General features: G+C 37.6%; 1 protein-coding gene across 2 annotated transcripts in view; it reads left to right on the top strand.

The window, feature by feature from the left end:
* The window catches only part of pde11al (phosphodiesterase 11a, like), a 28,575-nt gene extending 14,519 nt beyond the window's left edge, over positions 1–14,056 (top strand). The window contains exons 10-20 of one of the 2 annotated variants that reach the window (XM_038269448.1): positions 6–56; positions 209–355; positions 457–564; positions 807–916; positions 992–1,082; positions 8,754–8,854; positions 9,022–9,099; positions 9,194–9,245; positions 12,581–12,655; positions 12,780–12,863; positions 13,376–14,056. In XM_038269448.1, coding sequence (XP_038125376.1) covers positions 6–56; positions 209–355; positions 457–564; positions 807–916; positions 992–1,082; positions 8,754–8,854; positions 9,022–9,099; positions 9,194–9,245; positions 12,581–12,655; positions 12,780–12,863; positions 13,376–13,663 — 1,185 coding nt within the window. In that variant the 3' untranslated portion in view covers positions 13,664–14,056. Of the gene's footprint in view, positions 1–5; positions 57–208; positions 356–456; positions 565–806; positions 917–991; positions 1,083–8,753; positions 8,855–9,021; positions 9,100–9,193; positions 9,258–12,580; positions 12,656–12,779; positions 12,864–13,375 lie in introns of both variants that reach the window. The other variant, XM_038269447.1, reaches the window with a different exon arrangement.
* The last annotated feature ends 224 nt before the right edge of the window (positions 14,057–14,280 follow it).

Genomic DNA, 14,280 nt, shown 5'->3' with positions numbered 1-14,280 from the left:
TTCAGATGTTGTCTTACCATGCTACCTGCTCCAAAGTAGAAGTGGACAGACTAAAGGTAATCCTTACACATAACTCTTACAATACATTTATAAATAAAATTAAAGTACTGACAGCATAAGATCCTGCTGCTCCTTGAAGTTTCATATTGTGGTGAGGAAGTTGTGGCTGATATCATCTGTAAAAAGCTCTATCCTCTCCCCTCTGAAGGCTGCTAAGATTCCTCTGAGTAGTGAGCTGGGTATTGATGAGTTCCACTTCAATGACTTTTCACTGGACAACGATGCAATGATCACTGCATCTCTTAGGATGTTTTTGGAACTTGGTGTGGTCCAAAAGTTTAAAATTGACTATGAGGTAAGACTGCATAATCTGCGAGGTGCTTCTTTTTCTTTATAGTGTTTGTATTAAAGAATATATATACTAGTGGATATGAAATTATACTTGTTTCATTGCAGGTCTTGTGCCGTTGGCTTCTGACGGTCAGGAAGAACTATCGGACAGTGGCTTATCACAACTGGAGGCATGCCTTTAACGTGTCACAGTGCATGTTTGTCATGATCACAGTAAGACAAATCTCTTAATCTCTTAGACTTTCAAACAGGAAATAGCTTGACAAGTTCTCTTTAGAACATCGGTGTTCTTTCTTGTGCATTAAGCATAATCAAACGTAATGAAATGGCACAATGCTCTTCTCCATGTTTGCTGATCAAAATCAAGAATATCTCCCTGATACAACCAGACAGTTTAGAACAAACAGCCATAATAGGTCTGACTCTAATGCCTTAAATCATTGACCTTTATGTAGACAGCAACTTTCCAGGATGTGCTGTCAGAAGCAGAGATTCTGGCCCTGATGGTCGGCAGCTTGTGCCATGACTTGGACCACCGAGGCACAAACAATGCATTTCAAGCCAAGTGAGTTAAACAAATCTGTGTCATTATAAACAGGATGCTTTTAGTAACTAAACCACTGATCCGTTATTCCTCCAGGACTGGTTCTGCTCTTGCCCTCCTCTATGGGACATCAGCAACCCTGGAGCATCATCACTTCAACCATGCCGTCATGATTCTGCAGAGTGAGGTCAGACAGCCATGCCACTGGCGTTAGCCTGCATGATTAAGTGCCTATTTAAAATATAGATATTTACTTATTCAAAAGGATTTATTTCTTATTTTACAACTAAGTTTTTGTTTTTTACAATTGCTAAAACACATTCCTCAAAACCTTTAAGCACAAGTCAAAAACCGCATTACTGAAACCACAGACTTCTCCATAAATGCCAAACTTTCACTTAAAACCAGTTCTCATGGGGTCAAAACCAAACAATATGCTCAGTTCATACACAGAGCAATTAAAAAACAGATTTACTTCAAAGCTTTTTTTTACACACCACAAATAATAAGGAAAAGTAGCCAGTGCATTGAACTAATAGAAAGTTTTCACTGTTAAATATGAAATATCTTTTAAACAAAGGGAACATTTAACAAGGAAAAAAAATTAAAAGAAAGAAAAGCAGTTTACTGGCTGAGATTCATTCCCCAACAACTTGTCTTTGTGTAGCGTCTGACCAGAGGACATCATCCACATCACAGACATTATTTTACCTTGCCAAACAACAGGGAAAGAACCCTCTAGTGGACTGAAATCGGCCTTGACAAGAATCAGCAGTTATATCATCACAGACCTGTTTTAATGCCTTCAGTACATTTTCCTTGTATAGGGCTACTAGTCTTCCACCTCCATGCAGAGAAAAACTCAGCTTTTGCATTCAGGAGTGGCTATGGAGTAGAAGGAAAACTGAGAAAATGCTGATTGTTGGTGAACCACTTGTGTACCAGGGGAGCATGAAAGAAGGCAGGCAGGATAACAAAACCAGTGTCGAGGACGTGCACAGGAGTCAGGACCAGGAGATCAGAGATCTGAAGAGGTACCGAAGAGGAATCCAGGACGATGTCAGAAATCAGTTCCAGGTTCTGTACACAGCAGAAGTCAGAGGACAGATCAAGCAAACAGATAAGAACAGGAACAGGTAGGCTCAGAGGTCCAAAGGCAGAACTAGTCAGGATCAGGCAATCAGAAACAATCAGGTACGCTAGAGAACTCTCACCAAAGCCTCAAACATTATGTGACTGATGACTGGTTGAAGGCTTGTTAAATAGAGGCTTAAGCAGGTGGATTAGAGAAATGGAAATTAAAAACCGGGTGGAGCTAGGCAGGTGAATGAAATGAGTAATCAGGCCTGTCATCAGCGCCAATATCATGACATAAATGGTTAATGGCCAGGCCTCTCTTAAACTTACTGATGTGCATGGAGGTAACTTGGCCTTTTGTTTCAGGTGTGTTGGAGCAGGAATGCATGCAAAAGCTGAAGGACAGTGGCACTTGAGGAACAACCTACACCTACCCCTGTCTTCGGTCTTTTACTCCTGTAGAGTTGCACTCTAAGCGTGCTCTTCACACTTGTTTCAATCGAGGACTGTTGTGTTGAGCATGATTAACTGTTGAAAGAGACATACTGTTGATGCCATCAAAGTTAACACTGTCTTCAATTACCCTTTGCTGGATTTCTTCGGTCTGATAGCATTGTTTTAAAGCAACAATTAGTCTTTTATGTTGTTGGAAGAAAACAGCAGCCCTTCCCTCCTCATTTGGTCATCTTTCAATTCTACAACGGGGAAAATCATCTTGCAAATGTACTGTATACACCCAGTTGCAGTAAACCTACATGTCCATGACCTGTTCTGATGCTGACCACAGAGAATCTACTCCAATTAGGCTGGACTTTTTGTCCTGCTTCTCTCATTGTTATTCAATGGTAGAAGCAGTAAATGGCCTGTACTAATGTAGCACTTTATCAAGTCAGAGGACTTGACCAAAGCCAGAGCCAGGGCTTGAACCGACAACCCTCCGGCTGCCGGATATACTCCTTCATCCAACGCCACTGTTGCCCCATTCAATGAACAAGGACAAAGTTTACAATGGTTGCCTACGATTCATCAGCGACAGCCCCCTGTCTGCTTCTGCATCTCTTCCTTGTCTCCTTTCTCCTCATCCACCACCTGTCATTCATATTCCTCTTCCTCTCAGGATTTTTTCGGTTTTGTCTATTGTAGCTGTTTGCACATGTACAACCTGTGCTTTAGACTGGGGCTGCAACTAACGATTATTTTAAAAATCGATGAATCGGCCGATTATTTTTTCGATTAATCGATGAATCGGACAAAAAAAAAAAATTTATATTAACCTCTTTATTCCAAAATAAACATTTTAGACAGAACAAACAAGCACACAAGTACAGGTTGCTCATTAACTGTACTGGTGCAATATGAAAAATAAATGTTTGTGTAAAAACTACGCAAACTTACATGAGAAATGTAGCTGTACATCCACAAAATATAGGCTACTTTGGTTCATAAAGCGCAAAAAGAGACAGGCATTTTTGTTTTTTAAAGCCCCTAAGGGGTTCAACAATAGGTCCCCCCATTTCAAGAAATGAGTTTTTTTTAGACTAGAAGAGTTCTGCCTTTTAAGACAGGAAAGTATAGCAGTTAAAGTTGCTGCTTGAGAAAATACTGAACCATAGAGATAAAAATAGCCCTGTGATTCAAATTATAAATTGTATTTGGAATAAAAATGAGAGAAGTAGGGGTGGTAAAAAAACACATCCTCCAAAGACAGATATTTACATGGGAATGTGGCAGATAATTAATTGACATATTACTGATCTTGCTGGATTTTGTTCTGCTTTACTTCCATAAATTGCAGGATCTTCTTTTCTTTATCCTTGCCAGAAGATTTAAACTTTAAAAGCCTTGCCCTCATAATTTGCAAGTTAATTTATTTATAAAGAAAATATAAACGCTGCTTAAACAAATGTAAATGAAATTAAAAGTAAAATAAGTAGCCAACCTTATCCCTGTCTGTAACCTACTAACAAGGTAAGGAAAGCATCAGATGAGCTACCTGAGAAACTAACGTTACGTTTCCCCACTTTAAAACCAAACAAACATGGTTACTCATCCTGCTGATCAGCTCTCTTCACTGCCATCGAAGGCTCCAAAGTGTTTTCTTTTCAGGTGCTGCGTCATAACAGTGGTGCTTCCGTGCCATGTTAATTTCTTTTGAAAAAAGTTGCATGTTATCACTTTTTTCACTTTACAAAGCGCAGGCTATTTTAATTATTGTGATCAATTTGCGCCGTCAATCCCGGCGCATGCGCGCTTCATTTGCAGTCTGGACGCTGAGGGTAAACTCCTCACTAAAATCCTGCGGCACTGACTGCAGCGCTGAGAGGGATTCCTCTGGGAGAGGGAGAAAGGCGTTGGGATGGGGGAGGCGCCCCACGGCAGGCAAAAGCCGCCAGTGACACCGTAAAAAGTCGCCAGATTTGTCGCTAGTCGCTTTTTTGAAAAATAGTCGCTGGAGGGGTCTGAAAAGTCGCTGAGTTGGCAACACTGCAACTGCGGCGCTGACTCGCTCCGCCATATTTTTTTTTCTTCCCCCGGATGACGGCGGCGGCGGATGACGCATTAATCGCGTGACACAACTAATCGATGATTAAATTCGTTGCCAACGCTTTTAAAAGTCGATTTTTATCGATTTTATCGATTCGTTGTTGCAGCCCTACTTTAGACCTGATATTTGTTTGATCACACCATTAGATACATGTGTGTATCTAATTTTGAGTTGCTGTTGAAGATGACAGCCGTAAAGTGTTGTCGTTTCGTATTTTTGTACGTTTAGAATTTTGCAGCAAAACTGAATCCCAGTAGGGAATGTGTTTAGTGACTGAGAATGTCTTTAAGGTTTTGCAAATAAGAGCAAAAGGGTTTTGAAAATTGTGTATGTGAAAAATGTTTGAGATTAAGCCAAAGAGTGTACAATTAAAGAAAAATACTTTAGGGTAACTAAAAATTAGGTTTGAAGAATGGGGTTTAGTGTTTTAGCAATTGTGAAAAGCTGTAAGCAGTTGTAATAAATTCCAAAATAAATCCGACAGTACTGACTGTTCCCTGCTTATATGGTTTACAGCCATTTTAAACAAAGAGTCTTGTTAAGCACTGCACTCTGATAAAACATAAAGCCCTTGCATAATAAGTCAAACCTATGTCAGAACCTTCATTTCCACATGAAGGTTGACTGCACAATAGCTTTCCAAGCAGAGTGGAGGGACACTGAAGACATGCCGCATTTTTCTTTGGTAAAGTGTTGTACTGCAGTCTAGCTGCTTCTATAGGGTCTTAACATTTCTTTTCAGGGTGTACAATAAAATAGAAACCCAAGGCAAACCAAATCAAATGTCAGTTTGAAAGAGGAAACCTGTATATCTCAGTCTTGAATGAATCGTATCAGCAAAATTATGGGAGCCAGATTTGAGAGATAAGCAGAACCAGGTATAAAATAAAACCTGTCCTGCAGACTGTCATTTTTAAAGTAAGATTTTATTATGATTGACAAGAATACCACTGAAAGTATTAAAATAATTTAATGAAAGTGTAGGCCATAACAAAACATAACATGCCTTTATATTTCGATTTGAGAAGGTAACACAACTGGAAAATCCACACTATTCATTTCATCTACAAGCTCTCATGCATGAAGTGGGAATTAAAGTAATAGGCCGATATAAAGTATTATATTACCTGTTTTGCTTGTTTTGATGGTGAAAAATATACATTTTTTGTGTGTTTTCTCAGGATTAAAAGTAGACATAAACTAAGCAAAGACTTACTGTATACAGGGCAACTTTAAGACCCCACTGGACACATGCCTTGAGCCAGCATGCTTCCATGCCTCCACCCCATCATCCCCTTCCCCCAAAACCAAAGATCTTGGGAATAAATGGCTACAGACCTGTTGCCCTGACCTCTATGTGCTTATAAAGTCCTTTCAGCATCTTGTGGTGACCTACCTTAAATCCATCACATATCCACTTGTGGATCTGATGCAGTTTGATTACAGAACCACCAGGTATGTAAATGATGCAATAAGCATGGTTCTTCATAACATCCAGCAGCACCTGGAACATTTGCCAGAATTTTATTTGTGGAGTTCAGCTCTGCCTTTTACATCATTATCCTGGCCCTGCTGCAGGCCATGCTCTTCTTAAGAAATAGCATAACCCCACACCCCTCCATCATCATCCTATCCAATCCCCACTGCAGGCTCTTTCTGCTTCCTGGACGTTCTCTCCCTCACCAAGAAGCATTGGACTGTACTTCCCAAAACAGCTGAAGAGGTTCTGAAGAATAAATGTTGCCATCGCCATTTTTCTCTCATTTCTAATCTTCTTTCAGGTACGAACTAATTTTCCAGACGTGATGTAGGAATCAATCAGTCAAGTGTTATCCAAACTTTTTTCACTTTTTTCACCATTTTATTAGGATACATCATTAAATATTATGCAACTTCGTAATTATCAATTACAGTTTTATTCACTGATGACAGAACTATCTGTCTCTACTCCTGCACCTGGCATGTTGGACACTGGTTTAATTTGTTGTCCTTTCATCAAAAGAAAGAACAGTCAGAGAGCTCTGTGTGACATCAAACTCTTCTAATGGTAAAAAGTGCACTCTGTTCTCTTCATAACACACCACCTGTTATTACACAAAATGTGGAATGTTTGGGTCTGAGTTTGTCTGAGTTCGTCAAATTAGAGTTTCATCATTAACATTTTATGCATGTGTTGTATGGAGACTACGATGGAGGGAAGACAGATATAATCTGGGGTTGTACAGTACACGTGAGAGTTTGATTTAAAAGGAGATTTTGCAGAATGTTGTCTCATGTTGGTTGATGGAGAACTAATGTTAATCATTTAAAGCATATGATGGACCTCTTCACTCCCCCAGTAGTTTTCATTCTCTTTATTTTGACCAAATAATATTTCTTTTTATTAATATCTCATTTTATTTATCATTTTGTTTTTACTTCTATAATAGTGCCACAATGTTATTAACAGATTTCGTAATTTATTTCCCACTGCTTGGCTTTTACCGGTCCTTTTAAGTCTCAGAACCTCTGTAAACAATGTTTTACAATTATTCTTTTCCATTTTCAATGCCATTTCTGTGAATGAACAGCTTCTAAATTGTGTGAAGTCATAGACTTATATGTAATTAATGGGCCAGTAATTATGCAGATATATATTTTTCTGAATTCCAGGTCACTTATGCACAGTTGGACACTTCTTCCCTTCTGCAGAAAGCCTCATTAACAAGAGCAGTTAACAGCATTCCTGTTACCGTCCCCTACTGACACTCTCTAATCTAATCACACATTGTTGTTATTGCATATTTGTAATATCTGATAGGGCGCACTTTCTCTGCGAAATATTGCACTATTTTTCCCTACTCTCCTAATATTACCATACATATAGATTTGTTTATCCCACGCTGTATATATTTTCAAATGTCAACTATATGTATTGCAACTTATAACTAAATGCCAGGAGACAGGTCATTCTTCATTCATATTCATATTTGCCACTTTCATTAACAAAATGCCAAAAAAAAGGTGTTTTAGAGCACAAGCATACTTCCTTTTTGAAAATTGTCCATAATTCATCCCCTAAATTCGAATCCAAATTTGAAATGACATAAGTAGATATAAGTAGATAGTAGATGAAAAATGCTTTTTTAATAAAAAGACTATTTGCAGAAATTAAATGTGCAGTAAAGTGTACGGCAAACTCAGAGAGAGTGATGAAGTGGAAGGAAAAACATACTTTAAAAAAAAAACAATATATATATATATATATATATATATATAATACTACTAAATATTACAGGAGACTCAGAAGCTGTTGAAGCTGTTGCTTCCAGCTGTATATGACCCTTGGTGAGAGAAAAAACTTTACTCATATATTTGCTGATTAAAAAAGGTATATTGTGAATAGCTGAGTGTTGCTTTGTGATGGTCTGTCATAAAACATTAATTCAAACACAATGAAAGCTCTGGCTGTAGTGAGGAGAGCTGTAGAAAAAATACAACAGGTGCTGTACAGTGTGAACACAAATCAAAAGCTTTTAGCTGAAAAGGTAAGCTTGGTGCTCGCAGTGAATGTTGAAATTGGAAACAACATGAGTTGTGTGAGGGAAGATGGATTTTCCTTGCTCTGAATTTCTACAATCTTTAGACTAAAGGAAAGAGGTGTGAGAAATTGCTCTGCTCCTCAAACTGAATGAATAATTTAGATTCTGCAAGGTAGAACAGCTCCGACTCCCTGCTGAACAGATGTAATGACAGTTAGCAGTTTGATCATGGGATGTTTTATTCCAATTATATTTCCTGCCACAAGAAATAACAAAGCAGCACCAATATGAGATATGTCTGTCTCTTGGAAGTATACATCTGTTTAACAAGAAAATATATCTAAATTATACAGTGTGTAGCAACTCAAAATTAATCTATCCTAAAGTAAAGCAGATTTATTGAAACTACTGGGCATACCTGAAACCTCTATAGTGCAGTTTCTCCTAAGGAATAGTACTGTACATAAACTGCTGACAGGCAACACCAGTAACCACTGTGCTTTGTCTCAAGGCTGGATCAGTTTGATCACTAGCAGTATTCTGCATTGATTTATTTTAACCAAGGACATAGAGCCTATACGCATTGCTAATTAAATTTCTAATTTGGGCTTCTTTGACTGTGAGCGATGGTTTAACCGATGTCCAAATGTAAGTAGGGAATTTTTTTTTGGCAGTTTTACAAATCCTGCTTACAATTGCGTGTTTTCTGTTGCAGGGGCACAATATCTTTGCCAACCTCAGCTCTAAGGAGTACAGCAACATGATGCAATTATTGAAACAGGCGATTCTCTCCACAGACCTTACCTTGCACTTTGAGTAAGTGGTCTTCTCTTTTTTTTTTACAACTAAACTTCAATACCTTTTTTACAGAATGCATATGTTTTGTAGATTAGTATAATATTGTTTTATTAAAAAACTTAAAAAAAGTTTAAACATGGTATGTCATTTTATGTCCATTTTGTGCACGTGTCTCATTTATAAAGGCGCAGAACCAAGTTTTTTGAGCATGTGCTGTCAGGAGAATTCAGCTGGGCGGTGGAAGAACACAGAGAAGTCCTCAGGTTTCAGCACTTGCAATCAATAGATCTGTTGAAACTGTCAAGAGCAAAAACAAGATAAAGAAACAAAGCTTTTATATCACTGCTTAATCAACAGGTCTATGCTGATGACTGCTTGCGATCTGGGCGCTGTCACTCGTCCTTGGGAGGTATCAAAGCAGGTTTGAGCCACCCGTGCATGCAAGGATTCAAATTGAATGCATTTATAATTCCATAATTAACAGATAAATTTATAGAGTTCTCATGAGAGATCTGTGCTTTAAGGGTGAGGCAAGTCTCAGCTGTCAAAACAAGCAAAACTGCACTGCTCTGAGCCAATTAAAAGAAGAAAACAGATTATTTTTTTATTTGTTCCTCTAAGTCATAGCTAAAGCATATAAGCCTCCGTAAGCTTCTTAATAAACTCTAAGTTAGTTGGGTTTGTTGGAGAGTGCCATAGCCCAGTTATTGCTCTAATCTACTTAGCACACTAATCTGCTTACTGTTGGTCAGACACAGAGAAGTGTTGGATTCATCTGTAATCTTAAAGAGGCTTCCACCTGGGTCCTAGTGGTTTATTCCCCCTCTTTATTCTAACAACATGAGACAGAATAATTAGACTTAATCTAACAAGAGACAGTAAATATATGCTGGGGTATGCTAAAATTCAGCAAAATAAATCTCTCAGAAAGCAAAGTAGGAAACATCTATATTCACAAAAAACTTTCAAAAACTAGAGGACACAAAATTGGTTGTTATTTCTGGATTTTAATTGCATAAGTTTTCCCTTGCAACTTGCTAAGAAGCCTGAACATTTTTTCTACTGTAAACAGGAAGAGTCTTATTATTTAGGCAAGGGAATGAAGAAGTAAAGAATTTGGATTGACCCTTATTCATTACTAGGAGTGTAAATAATAATCGTTTTGTATCGATGCAACAGCCGACATCAACATGTCTGCAAGAGTAGGGACTCATGTTTTTTTTTCTTCCTTCGATCCATTTTTATCCATTTGCTCCCGGACGTGGTTCTGACTCCCGTGCTGGGTGGCGCTAAACCTATTTTGCCCTCCTACGTCGCTTTCTTTAGCCACTACTCTCTTTCCACTTGCAGTATTTTTTAATGCAAGGCCTTTCAGAATCTATAACACAGATTACTATTTTTCAGTGAATGAGGTTTTCATAGGCCTAGGTGGAGTACAACTTTGCTACTTCTGTTATTTGCTGTTTTTTCTCAAATAAAATGCATAAAGATATAACAGCTTTCATTGATTTATTTCAAATTCGAAACATTGTCTAGCCTGTGAGGTAAAACCAAAAAAAAAATTGAAGCAATTAATCTAATCGTGGTGTATTCATGAGTATCGAAAATAATCGAATCGTTGAGTCAGGAAATTGATACTGAATCGAATCACCGTGTTGGGTGTGATTTACACCCCTGTTCATTACGCCTTCCCCATTTTATAATAAAGCCTAGCCATAAATTCAAACTGGAAGGCTTACCTAGGTTTTTGCAACCAATCTCCTCATTGTGCAACTCCGCTCCAGCCTATCTGTTTTTTAGGCTCCAGATTTAAGGACAACCTTGTTGTCTTGCTAAACTGCAACCCTGCTCATCCCCTTAACACCTTCATTCCACTACCTCCCCTCATTAACCAGCCTTCAGTGTCTGGTGAAGGAATCTGGGGGGTAAGATGTTGCTAACCTAGACCTACCTGCTCATGCAGATCAAATGCATTCAGCACCAATGTCCTCTGTTGAGGTCTGTGCCAAAGGCTTATTGATTTCTTTGTATCAATAAAACTTTTCAATTATTACTTTTTTCTCTGTTTGTGCCTATCCAAGTTATAATGTATGCATAGGCAGTAAAACAGACCCTTTCAACAATACTACGATGATCATCCTTGACAGTAGAATTGTGCTGCTTTTAAACCCCTCCCATTTATTCCTACAAAAATAAATCCTGTCATTGTGGACTAAATAAATTGCTCTTGATCTTTTATGTCCATGGATCCTTTCTCTGGATGACTGTGGAAAACTGCAAATTGCATCACTATTGTAGGGTCCTTCCTGAGGCCCCGTAGGTATCGGCCAGGCTTCTACGTAGGATACGGATTCAAGTACACAAAAAACAGAAGCAAAATGAACAACATTTGAAACCTGCTGCCAGAGTCAGCAAAAGGGCAAAATAATTTTTTTAATAAAACGGAGAGACTAAATCCACCGGCCCTAAAGAAGCTGGAGCCCTTCTTTCTTAAAGTAGCTGCAGGCATTGCAAAACCATCAACATATTGTTTTTAATTATCAATTGCTAAAAATAAGTTTCAAGGAATATGTTCCGCCTCTTTTAAAATGAGGCCTGGCTAAAACCATGGTAAAGCTTCCTTGAGAGCGACTATTAATGATCAAACATGTTTCATCTAGTTTATGGATTTGTCAAAGGTGATCAAATCTATAGATCACAACATCCTGCAAAGTAGGCTTCTATAGGTTGGCTTATCTGACCAAGGTGTTGGATGGAAAATAAGTACTTGACTGGTAGAAAACAGTGTGTGAAGTTAGCATCGTCCTGATATACATCAACCAGTACTTTGGCAATAACTGGGTATTTAAAACATATGAAAACTAATGTTTAAATGAATAAGCAGACCAGCATCAACCTTTGAAAGAAAGCCCATAATAAACACTGTTCAAAGTGTATAGATTATGCATAAAATATGGGCCTCTACCATGAAACCAAGCAGTTTAAATGGGTTTTACTAATTCTACCAAGAAAAGTGATGATTTGTCAAAACAAAAACATTCCTTAAGCTTATTTCTGCATAATCCCCAACAAATTCTTAATGATGGTATATATTTTAGTCTCTCACTCCCTCAGAATAAAGAGAACACATTCATTTAAGTCTTATTACAGAAATTCAAATAATTGGAGGGAATTTCTAGTGTGGATGGAGCAATTTATTTAAATATCTGGCCAGAAAAAAAACTTTAATTTTCATTTATAAAATGTATACTTCTTCAATAGAGCAGTACTTTTTTATTGAATTGATTAAGCTTAACATAGTCTAATGTAATAATAAAATAACAAAACAAATCAATAAACAAGAAAATTCTTAAACCCATACATTTTATTACAAGCTTTAAAAATTCAGTATTTGCATAAAGTATGCAAAACAATCTTTATTAAGCAACAGTTTTAAAGCTTTAATATGCTGTGGACATTTTATTTAATATTGTATGCAAAATTATATTTTCTTCTTTTGGAAAAATTCTTATCAGCTTAGACATGTAAGGCTTTAACAGCTGTCTTTTGAAACCTTAGTGAGTTTTAATTCTTTCTTTAGAATTAAGGAAACTAGTATATTTGTATTAGAATAATGCAAAAACAAACTGCGTTAAACATTTTACTGTAAATTTACTTTTTAAATACAGACTTCAGCCAGCTTAAGCCTTCAGATGTTGCATCATGTCTGAGTAAAATAATGACTGCTTCCACTGGTGTCTGCAGGTTGCAGAGTTGGTAACAAGCGAGTTCTTTGAACAAGGCGACAGGGAGCGCTCTGAGCTGAAGCTAACCCCAGCAGTGAGTATGAAATATTTCAAAGTCTTTTCTCCACTCTGATGTTCTCAGTTAAACATATTCTGGAGAAAATGGTTGTGATGAGTGTCCTGGTTGTGGGTGACAGAAATTTGCTACTTCCCTGTAGGCCATCTTTGACCGTAATCGCAAAGATGAATTACCGGCCTTACAGCTGGAATGGATTGATGGGATCTGTAAGCCACTTTATCAGGTAGGCAATCTCAACTGAAGCTACTAATAGAGTGTGCCTTGTTATTAATACAGTATATATTCTGATGGGATTTTACATGATAGACTAGCTCATGGTAATGAATTATCTAAAAAGCTGAATGAATTAGATGCTTTTTTGTTAAAACCTTCTGAGCTTTAGCAGAGGCAGTTTTACACATCCAAAAACTGAAAGGTTTTCCCTTTCTTTGCATAACTATTTAGACTAAGCCAGGCATGATACAGTAGTTAAGTGTGTGTCAACATGATTCTTATAGAAATTTGTTTGCATTGGATTATATTTATGGGAATCAGAAATGCATGCAACTTGCATGCCTGAATCCTGTTCTTTCCTTTTCACAGTTACAATTTTACATCACAAAATCCCAATAACATACATGTAGATTTTTTCTCTGTAACCTACACAAATAAAAGGGATTATTTTAAAAACAATTAATAGCAAAAACTTATTTTTGAATTCTGTAAACAAGTTGTACTTTTTGGTGTCACTCCAAGGCGCTGCTGAAACTCAACAGGAAGTTACAGCCGATGGTGAATGGGATAGATGCCAACCGACAGAAGTGGCAGGAACTTTGCATGTCCTATCAGGAGAATAGAAGAGCCTCTACGTCCAGTCAGAGTACTGACCCGGGTCAGAACACTGAGTCAAGCGATGATGGCGAAACCAGCGAGTTTCTGAAGAAAACAGAGAAAACTTCACATGTGAAAAATACAAAGTTTGGGTCAAAATCAGAGAGCAGAGAGCTTTTAAGCCTCAGAGCTAACAAAGAGGTCTGCAATTAAACAGTGACAACAAAACATTCTCTGTAAAGAAATAAAGCAGAGAGATCACAAAACAGGTTGATTTTGTTAATGGCTTAAAATTTTCTGTAATTTTCTGACAAGCATCCCGCTAAACTGATGGGGTGAAATAAAATGCAGATTTTAATTAAATGAACCCAGTGCAGCGGCACTGTGTTAAACTCAGGAAGAATGAGCCTTACCCCAGTCGTTCATTAATCTACTTATGGGGTAATGTTCATATATATGAATGGGTTTCACCTCGGAAAAAAAAGGCTACTGAAACCAAAGAAGAAGACACAAATTGTTGTTATGTTTTTGTAGGAACTCTTTCCAGATGTAAGACCCTTTGGAATGCCTTTAATAACATCAAGGAATCACTGTGATGTGTCACACAAAGCAAACTGCACACAACGCACGCCTGGTAAAATGTATCTTTTACTGCAGCAGCATCAATTTATACTGACACATTTTAGAGTTTGACCAAAAATATTGTGAGAAACCCCCATGTAAGATATCATTCAAATTGCATATTATATTGAATTGATAAATAATTCCTTTTGAATACAATCACAGGTACTACAATTATTAATATCCTTGCCTTCAGTACGGCACCATTT

This window comes from Cyprinodon tularosa, unplaced genomic scaffold (genome assembly GCF_016077235.1).
Source record: "Cyprinodon tularosa strain WSP-4 unplaced genomic scaffold, ASM1607723v1 ctg73, whole genome shotgun sequence".
Taxonomy (NCBI): Eukaryota; Metazoa; Chordata; class Actinopteri; order Cyprinodontiformes; family Cyprinodontidae; genus Cyprinodon; species Cyprinodon tularosa.
Note: the sequence above shows the minus strand (reverse complement) of the source record. Positions and strands in the feature narration are given on the sequence as shown.